The 16,132-nt window shown below is 39.2% G+C and overlaps 1 protein-coding gene across 1 annotated transcript; it reads right to left on the reverse strand.

Annotated features, from left to right (window-relative positions):
* Positions 1–1,729: 1,729 nt before the first annotated feature.
* On the reverse strand, positions 1,730–13,261 carry NIPSNAP2 (nipsnap homolog 2). The gene is made up of 10 exons (XM_053454909.1): positions 13,121–13,261; positions 10,990–11,129; positions 10,629–10,674; positions 9,904–9,998; positions 8,895–8,965; positions 8,496–8,636; positions 7,188–7,219; positions 5,820–5,914; positions 2,997–3,080; positions 1,730–1,978 (listed from the first exon to the last, which is right to left on the reverse strand). The coding sequence occupies exons 1-10, from the start codon at positions 13,198–13,200 to the stop codon at positions 1,914–1,916; spliced, it is 849 nt and encodes a 282-aa protein (XP_053310884.1). The 5' UTR covers positions 13,201–13,261; the 3' UTR covers positions 1,730–1,913.
* Positions 13,262–16,132: the final 2,871 nt, after the last annotated feature.

The raw sequence follows: 16,132 nt of genomic DNA on the forward strand, positions 1-16,132 counted from the left end.
ATTCAATTGTAACCAATGGATATAGTGCAGCTTTTCTTTATGGAAACCCTAGGGGATTGTAAACCACGTAACTGTACTCAGAGCTGTCTCTATATCTAATAAGACCCAGGACAAGCTTCCCCTGCAGTTCTACCCACTCATAACCAAGTGTGAGTGAATGTGGAGGTCCGTGCAGCCACCAGCACAGATCTCTCCATGGAATTCTTCCCTTTGTGGTCTGCGGCTTGGAGCTGGTGTATGATGCCATATCCCTATACCAGCAGGTAAAGAGCAAGCCACAAAACAGTCTATGCTGGTAGTTCCGCAGATCTACGCCTCAAAACTGTTGATGGGCCCAAGGGACAGTTACCATGTGTCTGTAAGGTAAGCCTGGGTCCAGGCAGCTTGCCCTGTGTTAAAGACAGCTTGGATTTGTACTCCAACTTGTATCAGTGCTATACAAAACACAGCCTGATGACAAAAGCACAAAGGAGCACCTGCCACTTTCTATTCCTTAGTGTCACGATTCCTCCTTATGGAAGGGTCACAGAGATGAACTGCCTGATTCCATGCCTAGGGATATAATAAGTAATTCTGACACTCACCAACTTAAATACCACATGTAACTTTCTGTTGCCATGTTTAAAGCAAGTTCTTTGTAAGAAAATGCAGGTTTTTTTTTTATAGCACACCCTTTTATAAACCTAGCCACAAGAAAAATTTGGGTCCAATAATGCGATTGTGTCCCAGTTTAAATAAATAAATGCCATCCACTCAAATAAAATGATTGTATTTATATTGTTTAGCAGAAAATCCATTGACATGTACCAATTCCCATGATGACCTATCATTTTGTAACAATGAAGAAACATTCCTTTGGGTATTTCAACCCATTTACATACAGGAAAAACAATGATTTTTAGATATTATGTCCACTTTGTAACAGCATACAGTATTAACTCAATTTCAATTTGTAACATTTTCAGATACAGGATGACAAAATATAAGCAACCATTTCTTTTGAATTTTTTCAGTAGCTTTGTAGTGCTTTTCTTGTAACATTTAGATTACATTTTCTGATCTCCAATGATTAACACCTTTTCAATATAAGACACGCGTGTTAAATTATCAGTTATGTGGCCGACCTGGCTATCTCTATCCTTACCATGTATTTCTACAGCTGCTGATCAATTACAACTACCATGTTTTCCCAGTAGATGATGAGAGCTGTATGAGTAAAACTGCTGGAGAACAACAGGTTAATTACACCTGAATGAGCGATCAAGTGCTTTAAATATTATGTAACCAATATTAGTATTATGGGGATGCAAAGGCATCTTGAGACCGAGTTATGGCTGTATCCTCCGGTTTGCTACTGAATGTATGAATATTAGATACTAATATCATCACTGGAGATAGACTAAGAAATAGGGATGTAAAAGTATTATTGACCATTTAATTTCCATATACAATTAAAGATGTGACTGTTGTGTCGGGGGGGGGGATCAATCATGGTGGGCCTTTCGGCTTTGGGCTAGTTGAAGAGCATCCTGTGCACATGGAAGAGGAGGCATAAAACCTGCAAATATCAGGGGAATCCGAGCACTAACATTAAGACACTAATTTAGTGCATAGGTTGAGGTGTTCTGCAGGGTACAAAGGGTGTCATAGCTGGGGAGGAATCACACACATGAAGCAATGCACTTCAGGCTAATCCATGAAAAGAGTGGTGGATATTGTGTCTTGCACATTTCTTTTTCTTTAAACGCATGTATATGAGAACTGATCTAGAAACAGGTCAGGGCCATAATTAGAAATAAAAGCAGAATTACTGAGTTACTGAAATACAAATCCGCCGGAGACGGTTCCTTCATTTCTGAAGTAATCCACACAAAAGGTTTGCCAACGTTTTCGACTGACACACGAGAAGATCATTACTGTAGCGGAGAGCTCTTCAGGGGGATCATTATTCTAGACTCCATCTCCTGTATGAGGGGAACTAATGCACAAATAATCATTAGACATGCTGGCCCACTAGAGTGGCTCACAGAAAATACAAGATTTGATTTAAAACCATTTGTTAAGGAATGACTTCAGAGTATAACTAGCAAATAAAACAGTTTTAGACATCTTGACATAATTGAGATTCCAGGACTTGGAAGTCCTCAATCCCAGATGGAATCCAGAGGCTCTGGTCAGACTACAAACGATCCTATGGATAATGCATTCTGTAGTATAACACATGCATTTTCCTGCCCTCTAATTTTAGCAGGTCAGTGTTATGGTGTTATGATGTTTTAATGGTTAATTTCACTATGCCAGCAATTTGTGGCTAGCCATTATCCACTATATCTAAGCAGGAACCAGCTCAAAACCCGACCTTGGTCTCCTCTTAAGGACGCAAGTGTGCCTTCCATGTAGTGATCTTAATTTGTGGTAGAGCCATGAGCTGGGCCGGAGCCTGGCTTAGTTTTTAACCATCATTATTCCCCTGTAATTATTACATTTATAAGAAGATTTTGTTAATTAACCTGTTACCTTTAAAACACTATAAAATATCTTAACACATAGTGTCCACAACCATTATTTTTAAAGAATAACAATACACTTTCAATCTAAAAAGCACCTTAAAATGCGTTTTAAGTTTCTAAACAAGGTGAAGGTTCCACCGCTGAAAAGAAGTTGTGAAAAGGTGCTCTACTGAGACTATTAGACAGATGGGAAAATTAAATATAATGTTGTTCGTCAATCTAACTTATTGTGATAAATGAAATAGTTATGACAAAATCTAGCGTGCCAAAACAGGTAAAACTAGTGTCTAGTTTTCAAGGAAAAAAAAAAAAAAAAAAAAAAAAAAAAAAAAAATCGACATAAATCAATAATAATAATATATCATTTTAAATAACACTAGCTGATGTGTCCGCCATCAAACGTACAGTATACATGGCATATGGATAATATGGGTGAAAGTTGGGAGTGTGCAACCCATCGCCAGTTTTATTTACTGTATATATTACCTGTATAGTAGACACATTCATCCCAGCCGTCTTTCTGCCAGGCAGCGTTCCTGATATCATCTCTGCTTTGTAAGTCATTGTAGGCTATAGATTACAGACACACATTAGGATAACACATTTGTGAAGAATCAATTTATTGTATGAAATATCTAAACAGCATTTTTAAATCCCTGAAACATTATCACATACCAACCCATGTAACCAGTAGCAACGCAGCTTTACTCATTCTAATCAGAACTTTTATTGCAAGAAAATATTAAAAAAGGGATTATTTTTAAACCTTTCTTTAACCCCTTCGAGACAAAGGCTGATTTTACTTTTTGTACCCTTTGTGACAATGGCCTTTTTAACATTTATGCGCTGCTTGTGTTTAGCTGTAATTTTCTTCTTTCCCGTTTACTGAACCCACACACATTAGATATTGTTTTTTTCAGGACAAGAAGGGCTTTCTTTACATGACATTGTTTTGATTGTATCATATTATTTACTATTAAAAAAATTATAAAATATGGTGAAAAATTTAGAAAAAAATGACTGTTTCTAACTTTTAGTTGAAAAATCTTTTACTCATCTATAAAAGGTAATGAAAAAACCTGCTAAATAGATTCTACTATTTGTCCTGAGTTTAGAAATACCCAATGTTTTTATGTTTTTTTTGCTTTTTTCTACCCATTATGGGGCAATAAGTACAGGTAGCGTTTTGCTATTTCAAAGCCATTTTTTCCAAATCTGGTAATTCTTCCCCCCTTGTGCCATTTCGGGTATCTTTGAACCCGGCCAATGCAATTTACCCCATCAAGTCATATATTTTTGAAAACTAGACAGCCCAGGGTATTCCAAATGCTAGTATTTTAACTCTTTCCATGCACCATATCTACCACCAGTCTTTGTCAAACTTTATGGTAGTCATTTTTTTGCATTTGTTTTGTCATACACATTTTACTTCAGGTATGAATTAAAATGTTCTCGTTTATGTCACTATCACAAAACACCCCAATATGTGTTCAGCAACATCTCCTGAGCGCAGCGATACCCCACATGAATGATTTTGCCTGGCTGTTTGGGGGCAAAAGGGCCACATCTGGGGCATGCGCATTTTTCAATGTTGAACTTTGGCATTTGGGGATCCACTGCCCATGCCCTATTTGGTACATCTTTGAGCCGGGCCATTTCAGTGTGCCCAATAAACCCATATATTTTTGAAAACTAGACACCCCAGGGTATTTCAAATGCTAGTATTTTAACTCTTTCCATGCACCATATCTACCACCAGTCTTTGTCAAACTTTGTGGTAGTAATTTTTTTGCATTTGGTTTTCCACACACATTTTAATTCAGGTATGAATTAAAATGTTCTCGTATATGTCACTATCACAAAACACCCCAATATGTGTTCAGCAACATCTCCTGAGTACAGCGATACCTCACATGAATGATTTTGCCTGGCTGTTTTGGGGCAAAAGGGCCACATTTGGGGCATGCGCTTTTTTCAATGTTGAACTTTGGCATTTGGGGATCCACTGCCCATGCCCTATTTGGTACATCTTTGAGCCGGGCCATTTCAGTGTGCCCAATAAACCCATATATTTTTCAAAACTAGACACCACAGGGTATTTTAAATGCTGGTATTTTAACTCTTTGCATGCACACATTTTACCACCAGCATTTTTTCAAAGTTTGCAGTAATATTTTTGTGTGTGTATTTTTCCCACACACACCTACTTTATGTATGAATTTACAGCTCCTGGTATATGCCGCTGTCACACGACACCCCATAATGTGTTCAGCAACATCTCCTGAGTGCAGTGATACCCCACATGCATGGGTGTGTCATTTTTGGGGGGAACTAAAAGGCCACATTTGGTACGTGTGCATTTTTCTAATTGGAAATTAGATGTGTGGCCATCCTTCCCCCCGTGTTAATTGGGACGTTGTTGAACCTGGCCCATTCAATTTACCCCATCAAATCATACATTTTTTAAAAGTAGACACCCCACGGGCATTTAATATGCCAGTATTTTAACTCTTTCCATGCGAGAATTGTTTTAAGCTAATATGCTAATTTTAGGACTTGCTCACAAAAATATATTTTTTATATATATATATTTTTTTTTATTATTATTTTTTTTTAAAAAAAATTTAACATTTTTTTTCAACTTGGAGGTTCCCCTGATAGTGACATCAGTGGGAAATGATTTTTACATTTTACTGTTTTTTTACTATTTTTTTCTAATTATTATTAATTTTATTTTATTTTTTAATTTATTTTTACTAATCACACTGTGATTAGAAAGCTGGGCTCCATTGACTTGCATGGTGAATGCAGTACCTGTATTCAACCTGCAAGTGGAGCCAAAGTTCTCTAGATGGTCTGGACCATCTAGCGAACTTTTAAAATTTGTGGTTCCTGTTACAGGACGGCGGCCATCTTCCTTGATGGCGAAGATTGCCGGCAGCTGCGGCTGTGACCGCTCTCCGGAGCGGTCACAGCCCATCAAAAGGTTAGTGTTTGGTGTCGCTGGATGCCTCCTGATCGAGGCATTCCAGCGACACCATTTAAGTTACGCTTTTAAAACGGGCGTCCGCCGCCATACAAAGTATGGCGGATGTTGACGCCCCGTGGAGGGGCCAGAGATGGCCCCTTCGTGCCGATGTGCAGAAAGCGATAGTAGATCGCTTTCTGCACCCGTTTAAAGACGTGCCGGTCCTGGCACGTCAATTGTCGTAAAGCACATGCTTTTCCGTGCCGTGCCAGGACCGGCAATTGTCATTAAGGGGTTAAAAGCACATCCCATTGATGTGAGATCAGATAAATGATTCTTACCCCACAGATGATGAACCATGTAGAGCTGGCCAATCTGAGAAAAAAAGCCAGCCACGGCCTCACCGCTGTCCTGACGATATCGTATGGCACGAGCCCTACGCGATGAGAGAAAAGTGCAGGCCATATCACACAAGTCACCCATTGCTACTACGATAACAGCAAGCCATAAACCATTATTGATATATTAAAGTAATCAGGGCGTGTTGATTCAAGCAAAAACACTTTGAATTTTCATATTAAAAACCGTGAAGCCCAATGTCATTGCGGACTAAGCAGTAGATTACAAAGAGAGGCAAGAGAAGAAACGAGCTGCGGATAAGGAGACAGGGAGATGCTAGTCGTGGTGGAGAAGGTAGGAAGACAGTGAGAGAGAGCGTGACAGGAAGTGAATGGGAGCGTGAAAGTGAGTAAATGAGGTTAGAAACAAATTTTATTACTGAATGAGAAAAGCTCTCCAAATTTCATCCGAACCCGAAGGACAGGAAGCGAAATTCACTGACCAAAAACAAAACGGTCCAAAAATTAAACAAAACATTTGTTTGAATCATTTTTGGTCCATTTGCACAAGTCTACTAAGAAGCAGCTGGGCGTTACATAATCCACTCTACGTGCACATTAAAAAATATAATCACCATCAAAAAGGTTGCAACAATTAGTATTGTTATACTGTATTTGAACACCAGGTTTTGATTTACAATTAGAATTCATATTTCAGTTCAGCTTTATATAATGCTTATGTGAAGTACAACATTCCTGCTTTTCCTGCTTTAAAGTCTATTAAATGCAAGCCGTGATTTTTTGCACTTTATTTCTATATAATGAGCTCTCATCAGGAGTGAAGGAGGGATTTTTAGGACACACTTAAAATTAGCAGAAAGCAAGCACATGCTTTGCAGGTACTTTAATCATTCGACTTGAAACTGCTGTGCCGACTGTCTGCATTCCAAGTTGTTTAACACATTATCGCAAGGTTGCAAAATTACCCCAAGCAAAGTGTAAATAACACAAAAAGTCACTTTAATTAGAGAGCATGACAATCCGTCATGGGGCAAAAGCTGCCTTCTTCTATTTCTTGCCAACTGATTGGCTTCTTAAAGGTGTCAATAAGTGGCAAGAAAGTCCCATTATAATCAATGAGAGAACTTTACACATGGACACTAGGGTCTAAACACGCAGCGTTGCCCCCAGAGCATCACGTACAGGGAGACGTACTCGGAAAAATTCAAGTATTGTTTTTTAAATTAGGGAGAACAAAACACTTTGCTTTGAAGTAATCTTACTAATATAAGAACATAAGTTATTGAAGATCATTATATTAAAGATACGCAATTATTGTAATTGAACCAGTTCTGTGGATGTTGTCCTTACCAGTGGTTTCCCCATTCAATCATGGTTCCAGGCTGGAAGAGAAAAAAAGCATGTCCCATGTAGCAAAATAGAAATTAATTATTTAACCTTTCTGGAAAGATGCGTGTGCAGGTAAAGTTAGGTAATAAAGGCCAAATTAGGACAAGTGTGCCCCTGGTTGTACATGACAAGGTCTATATTAAAAAGTAGAGGTGTCCAAGATAGTGCTCATGGGCCATAAGCCTTTTAGAGTTTTGTGATTTCTCTGATAAACAATTATAAATACCGATACCTACAGTTGGTAACGTCTTACCTCAAAAGCACGTGGTGCGTCTCAGCCCAGGGAGGACTGGATTTAGTTAGCCATGTTTTACAACATACTAATATTTGGCAGTGAGAAGTAAACGTCACACAATATTGGCGATGGATACAAATCATATGAAGTAACTAAAGCCGAAATAGCGCTGGATACATAAAGGACTGCTGAATAAGAAGCAATTTTTGTTATTAGAACCAGAAAAATGATGACCTATGTTTAACATATGATTGTTGATGATGGTTAATATTAACGTGATTAAACATGTATTAAATATATATTATAAATATTTTAACTGCAATATACAGATGTGGGTAGAATACCACAATACAATATGCTGCAAGCGCGTATCCAGACACTTTTACAAATATCTCGATTCTCAGCTTAGAGAATAAAGATGTCGTCTCACCTGACACAATGAGTAGGTTTGCTTGTGAAAGGCTTCAGCTTTTGGAGAATGATCTCCTCCATTTAGCCAGGAGCACACAGAGTGATTGACACCCCTTCCCCCAATAAAAAACATCTCTGCAGGCCACTTTGGTTTTCCCTGTCTACTTTCCCTCAGCAATGCTTCTTCTATTTCCTCCTCTTCTGTCTTCTTTCTTCATCCACACCTCCCTAGTATCAGAACATCTCTTCAAAAGGACGGAGCGTCTCCGCACACCACCTCCTCCCCTGATTGGAGGGACAGGGGAGAGGATGTCCACGAGGTGCATGCCGTGGCTCTGCTCTTTACTCTGGGAAGTCTGGTAAAGAGAGCTGATACCAGGAAGAAGCAGACGAAGAAAGAATAAGAAAAGGCAGAAGAAGCAGAGCTGCGGGATAAGTAGCACCAGGGTCAGACCCCCCCCAAGTATGCTTCTGCATGTAGCAGCCTGTGACTGTAAATAATAAATCTAACAACATTTGCACTCTCAACAACATGCCCCTGTCTTTATAGTATGTACATGTTTCCCAAGACAAACCTTTTATTGTATTTGGCTTAAAATGCGTAACTGCTACAAAACGCTCACCCTTAGCTGGTAGGATCTCAGCTCATAAATATTGGGCCCTTTCCGTGGGACAGGTTCATTCCAAAAACTAAACTCCAGCAAGAGTTGGTTTTTACGAGACAGCAACATGTTACCCCGAGCTTTCCGAAACTCTGTAAACTCCTGCATGCAGAAAAAAACAGAACATGAGACACAGAATGGGAGATCATGGACGTTGCAGTGTACATTAAGAACTGTAAATGTAGCGGAGTTACACATTTGCCTGCAGTTCTGTATTTACAGGGTATGGATCATTATTTTGTTAATAAAGGTTGGCTATCCTTTCTGTGGCAGAATACACGCAGTTGCACAATTATGGCGAACTGATCTGATGTTTCAGTGGCTCGCATGTCTGTCTTGGAACTCACAGAAATAACTTACTTGGTTTTTTCTAAGCTTGCTCATGACCTCTGTTAGAGCTGGGTATCCCCCCTCATACCTCCACAGGTGGACTAAAGCACAATAGAAAAGAAAAACATATCTATAAATAGATAATCCATATCATTGAATAACAATGAATATAACATATGCGAGTCATTGCATAGCTAAAAGAAGTTATGAGCAGAAAGGAGAATAACCACTCTGTATGTGTCACTAAAGGGAAGCAAAAACAGAAGAATAGGCAAGAAAAGAAGAAGAGCGGAGGAAAAGGAGATGGGCACACGGAATCGGTCAGCGGAAAAGGTAAGAGGCATCGGGAGTCAGCCTGAGCGGGGGTGAGCGACAATGAATTTAGTTTCTGGATGGAAAAAGCCATCAAAATTGCGTCCAAGCTGAAAGGGCAGGGAACAAAATGTGTTCCCTGAAAACGAATGGACCAAAAACTAAATGAAAAGCTAGTGCTTCCCATGTATATTATCTCTACGTAGAGGGAGAGAAGAATGTTTTTTTGTAAATTACTTAAATGCATTTGGAAATAGTTATGTCCCTTTAGTTTAGGAAAAACAAATATATTTACGTACATGCCGGTCATAAAAATTTGTATTAACAAGTAATGTAAATCCTCTCAAAGTCTTTTTGTCAAACAAGGGTAATATATCAGGGCCAATACTACGGTTCACAGCAGCCACCCACAGAAGCGTGCACCACTAAACTAGTATTACTGGGAATTCGGTTTAACACCACATTTCAGGAGAATTCCACCAGTCGTGTGGTTAATTGGCACATTATGAGAGTCATTTGGTATGATCCATGTCATGCCCTATAGCAGTTCCCTGTAGTTCTTGCTGAACTGTAATTCTTAGAGTGCGTTAATAGTAAACCATGCAATGGGCATTCTGTAGAGAAAAGTTTTTCTATGGGCTGGCCAGGGAACACGAGTTTCATTTCAACAACAGTTGGGAGAGCTATAGGTTGACCCTGCAGTTACACATTGTTTTGCAGAACATACCAGCTTGATCCTGCTCTCCATACCATGTATTCCATGTCCCCACCAAAGTACATGGGTAGTTTTCATCTTCATGAACCTTTGGCAACACCTCCTCACTCAAAAAGAAAAGTTAAGACAATGTCAATCACCAAGAAGGGAAAGCAAGGGTAAATCAGATCATCCATATGCTGTGGTGATCCAGGTTGCACAAGACGACTTTCTCAATTCAGCCAATGCCATACCAGAAGATATTTCAAGAGACGTTTAAAAAGATACTCTAGACTCCTTGGCCTTGCAAGCTTACAAGTTTTGGTCTCCCCTTAGTAATAGAAATACATGTGTGGAGGGTAGGTGCACCTAGATCCAATTAAGTCCTAAAGAATAAAAGTGAACCTCTTCTTTACGCTTTAGGCACTAATCAGCACTTTTAATTCTTACTGTCTAATAGGCACCACACAAAACAGTTTAATGACAAGGGGACAGCCGACAGCAACCTTAAACTGAACTTTAAGAACTATATGCATGCACCTCTACAATGATGTCAAACTAAATGCAGCATCATAAACGTCGTTGTTAGTGTCGCCATTGAAACTTAAAAATCTCTGAAAAGTTTGTGTTTTTTTATGTGATTAACCTTTCAGAGGAAATATTAAAGTGACACATCTGCAATGTTTTTTTTTTTTTGCTTAGCAGTTGTTCTATAGCATAAGTACAACCCCAGAAAAATGACAGCTTTTAGGACTTACCATAACTTGTTATAGGCCTCAAGGCACTCTGGCTTCACATTGTGGACTGAAATGATAAAAAAAAAAAGAAACAAAATAATAAAACGTCAACTCTATATGTCTAAAGAATTGAAACCTCACTTAATTGTGGCATTAGAGGTGGTTGTAATTTACTAGTTTACTAGTTTCTAATGGAATTCTAGTTTCTAATGGAATCCAGGAGCATTGTTACACTGCCTTATGTGCCATTGGGATCTGCTGAAGATAAGCTATCCGAGTGGAGTTCTAGCTGAATTTATTTCCATAACCCAAAATCTAGTTGCCACGTTTGGATGCAAGAGAGGTGTTATCATTTGGCAGTATAGCAGATGGTAATACTTACACTGTATTTTGTACAGGTTGCTGGTTTCTCTCTTGGCCAACAGATTTGAGTGGGCATCTTTCCTCGGATCCACCTTACGGACAAAGAGGGATCGTAGCCAGCTGTCTTCTTTAGCCTTTTGAGCGGAGGAGGCGATCCCCCTGTGTTTATATAATGCATCTCTATTAGTAAAAGATCAATACCATCCCCTGTGCAGGCACATCAAACATACATATCCAAACAGCAACGACCCAGAGAGAAATTAATATATGTCTCTGGGGTCTAAATAATGGTGATACTTTTACATCCGCATCTGAGTGCTATAAGTAAAGCCGTTTATGAAGGGTTTTTTTTATATATAGAACCACCAAAAAAAAACCCAATTACAGATTTTTACCCTATGCACAAAATAGGGCAATGATTTATTTTGCAATAAACTTAAAAAAAACCAAAAAAAAAACATTTTATTATTATTTTTTATGACCAGTCTGATACAGATTTCCCAACTAGAACTTAGATGACATTCCTACGTTGGTGAAGCTGATACAAAGCACTTTTTTTTTGTTTTGTTTTTTATACCTACCATAGGTTCCAAAAAATGAATAAATAAAGTCAAAACCCAATTGTGAATAGAGACATAAAACTTTTTGAAAAAAAACTTTGCACGTTGCCCGTTATTGGCTCCTGTGATTCCGCTGTACATGAAGCCAGATCATTTATAAATGAAACATTCTTTTAAAAATAAATAATGTTATTTAAATGTATCAAATTTTATACGTTTGCTCACAAAATTATATTAAAATAGTGTATTAATTTCATATATTTTCTCTGCATACTGTCTTAATTGCTTGCCAATTTATATATACATACATATATACACACACACACACACATACATACATACACAGTATATGTAATTGTGCGATATCCCTTTGCGAACATGAACTGTTTCTTTAAATAGCTCTAAAATGAGAATGCACATAGTAGTGGGGTCACACAAGATCAATGGTGCAGGCAGGCTGTCCTTCACTCCATGTGTTGCTTAACTATAGTCATTCCACCGAGTGCAACAAGGAGTCTGGCATTAGAGCTGGAAATGTTCCAGCGATTCCGAACTTCTAAAGTCTGCCATTATTTCACGTTGAGCCTGACCAGGGCATTTTGCTATGGGCTATGGTTTGTTTTCTAGAACAAAAACAAACGGGTTATCAGCACTGAATGTTATGTTCAAATATTCAAGCCAACTGCCTGGGTCGAGATGGGAAAACAAATGTGCTAACGGCTAATTTCTTTATTGCGCGGAGACCATCATCCACTTACGCAATTATTACAAAGTTATGTCACCTAATTCCAAAAGAACTCACAAAACATATTGATAAGGAAACATATGCCCTGGGGTCTGTTAATGACACCAATGCGAAGAATTGTGTGACTTGTAGTTTCACAGCAGATGAGTCCAACCTACTGGCTATATTATATATATATATATATATATATATATATATATATATATATATATATATATATATAAAAACATTACCGGACTTATGTAGCTATATTTTATAATTTTATATACTATGTTGCAATTGTTTTTTTCTTTAGCGAGAAGAACTAATCAAAAGAGAAAACTGGTAGGAAGATGACCATTTGAATACGTCTCATCAAGGTGCTGTGTCCACATAAAAGATATAACCCCAGGCCATGGAAATAAGCAACTGCCAGCCCCCAGCTGTTATTAAACAGGCATATCTCATCGGTCTATATAAAGTGCTTTAATAGTGGAGGAGCAGTCCTGATAGAGCAGCACTGTCAGTGGAGTAATGATTAGCCAGGGTCTGTGTGATGGGGCAGCCTGCAGCTACATGCTAGGAGCATGTCCAGGGCAGTGACCTTGAACAGGTCCTGCTGTGATCCGTCAAACGCCAGGGACTTTGCAAAGACATGTATGTTAATGTAACATGGGGTTACATGTAATAAGCACAGACAACACACACCGATACGATAAGCCCCGCTCCAATACTAATGGTGATTGATCGGCGAGGTATGATCAGGACTGTGAATGTGTACAAGCAAATAGAAAACGACCTGGGACGTGTTTGGAGGGCATCGCACGGCTATAAAGGAGACAAACTCGGTAATTGTCGCGTCTTACCTGATCAGCAGAGGACTCAGCCCGCAGGCCTGAATCCTGTTCGCCCTACTCAAAGCCACGGACACGGATCGGCTCGCCATCTTGCACAGTCTGCCGTGCTGCCAGCGAACGTCAGGGTGCGGGGAGGAGCGCGTGTGTAATACCTAATGCGGCCAGCAGATGGCGCGGCGACTAAGCCACTAGCAGGTGTCGCGCGTGAGGTTTGGCTGAAATGAACCTGGAGAGTAGACTGCTGCAGAGGGGTTTATAAGAGATAGGGAAATGATTATTATACCCATATGGAACTGAAAGCACTGCCAAAAAGTATTCGTGATTTATAGATCTGCTATCAGTGTTTAATTTACACCTGAACAGATGGCCTTATTAAAAAAGGAGGGATTGTGCTCTAATGGAGCATGTGTTTTTGATAGATCTCAATATAAACCTGTAGTTTACAGATGAATGCATACAATGTGCCAGTTGTATTCGATAAACAAAATGAATTATGTTTGAAAATCCAAAGGGCTTATTTGTCTCCACATTTAACACTGAAAGAGATGAAACGGAGAATAAAAAGGGAAAACATTTGGAAAGCATGTCTTTTTTTAACTTTAAATCTTTATTGCGGTGCCCTCATGTTGAGAAAATTCACATTGGCGTACTAATCCTTTGGGACAAAAGGAGTAACATATTATCATATCATCATACTAGGTACATCATAAGTACATCATACCAACTACAACTTTTTCCGAGGTTGGATATTAGTATTTTTACAGTTATGGAGAGGAACAAAGAGGGAGAGAGAACTAGGAGTTGCTAAGATCCTGAATGTGCCAGCGTGTGATGGGTCAGCAATACCAAACCCAAGGAGAAAGACTGTAGAGATGGTCATAAAAGACATCCCAATGCTTCCCAAACACAGTTGAAGACTTGAAGCGTGTTTGTTGCCATACATGCCACACAAATATATATACATATATAAATATTCACAAGTTCTTGTAGTGTTTTCTGTGTCTAACAAGATTTCAAGATGCCTGTCTGTTTGCGATGCCAAATTTCAAATCTGAATAGAGGAGTAAAAAACACTGTTTAATAAGACAAATTAACGCTAACAACACTGACACTAACACACATTTACACACTAACATAAACGCACACTCTTATACTCACTCACCCAAAGCCACACCATCATCACAACCTTACCTTCACATGAGCCATTTTTCCAGCTGCCCTGACACCGTGCAAACAGCAACACAATTACCACGCGGTCGCCTAACATTGTGGTAAGTGTCCACATTCCTGCCTCTGTGAGCGTGCCAGTCCAAGTCAAACCGGCCCGGATTAAAGAATGTTGGACCAGTCAGTCACTGGCTAAAGCTGACTGGTGGGGAGTATGTCACGTCTAGTGACATGTTCAGCCAAACCCATCTCCTGAACATCAAATAGGCAAATGCATATTCCATTTAAATGGAACCCTCGGCTTTTTTTTTTTTTAGCTGTGAACATCATTCCTCAATACCCAGAAACATTTTCATTAAGCAGGTGTCTGCAGCTAACACTTTACAAGGACCACACGAGGCAACAGGCATGAGAACTCATCAACAGTAAACCCTTTTTTAAAGCCTTTGTGTGCCAAACTCAATTTAAAGAAGAGAATAAGATCAGTTGACAAAGTCACACTTGGGATGGAACGCCATAAACCATGGAATCAACAAGTAGGTGTCCACAGTACCGGATTCTGTCCTAAATACAAAGATGTTCATGAAAAGGTAAAAATTCAGTTGTGCTGCATCCTTCCTGTAGATACGTGGACCCCACCGACAGCGAGATAATGGTTTTATGCTATAACGTATCATTATAGTACCGTTTCAGCACTAGTAGTCAGTATTTTAGAACAGTGTGGTGGCCTTTCAGGAAGAGGTCTGAAGCAAAACATAGTGGGCTGAAGGGACCCTTCCAAGGGGCCTGTTCGGCAAATGATTTCACCTTAACATCAGGATGCGTCTCTTCTACATGTAAGTGATTACCGATCACACTAACTAAACACACCATTAAAGGGACACTCCATCCATCATATGCACTTTAATGCATTCGATAATGCATGTGGTCCCGGTCAAACACTAATGCCTGCGGACACATGGTATACTCCCTGCCAGTCAGCTCCATCACTGCCTCAACAAGCGTTCCGGGTCCAACGAGACGTATCTTGGGCAGAAGGTACTTAGATTGATTTCAAGCCGAGCAGCTAACCGACCACGGAGCGGGTGTTACATCGCAGCTCTAAAGACTCTCGTTCTTTGATGGTGATGCTGAATTGGACATTGGAGTCTGTATCACTAGTGACAATAAATAACTCCCTATGAATATTTTTACATTAAGTAGTTTGGTCAAAATACCAGAATCTGAACTACTCAATATGCACTGGGTAATTATCAACTCGTATGCAGCGTACCAAGTTGCGTATTGCAAAACCATTATTGCAGGTCTGTCGAAGCTTGGAAATCTGTACTGTAATAATCAAGCATTTGAATTAACAAGACTGTATTCTTGTTCGCTCTTTGCTGCATCCCTTTTATGTTGCAGAGAATAAAGCTTTATAAGATCCTTTATGTGTTTGTGAATATTAGTTGTAGAGAATAGTTGTAGAAAGTTATCACTCAAAAAAGTCTTTTTAATTAATCGTTAGTGGTGTATGTGCTCGCAGCAGAACATTTGCTTTTCTGTATCCTCCCCCTTCTTAAACCAGTGGCCATGTTATTTGACTTTGAGTTACATTTTCCCATAGCCCAGGCTGCTTTCATTTTTTAAATGATATCACATACAAGGAAACGTGTTCAGCTTAGATTTAAAGTGCTGGAAGGCTGGACTGTCTCTTTAAGGTGTGATGTTTGCTCATCTGCACGTACAAACCGAGTCTAGGCAGCGATACCCTTCAATCGCAACCCATTGAGTCCACAAAAAGAAGCAATGTTGCCAACCTAGCCATCCTGCTGCGAATTAATAAACCGATTTTACTACAGAAGTGAAATCTAC

The sequence above is a fragment of the Spea bombifrons genome, chromosome 2 (genome assembly GCF_027358695.1).
Source record: "Spea bombifrons isolate aSpeBom1 chromosome 2, aSpeBom1.2.pri, whole genome shotgun sequence".
Lineage (NCBI taxonomy): Eukaryota > Metazoa > Chordata > Amphibia > Anura > Pelobatidae > Spea > Spea bombifrons.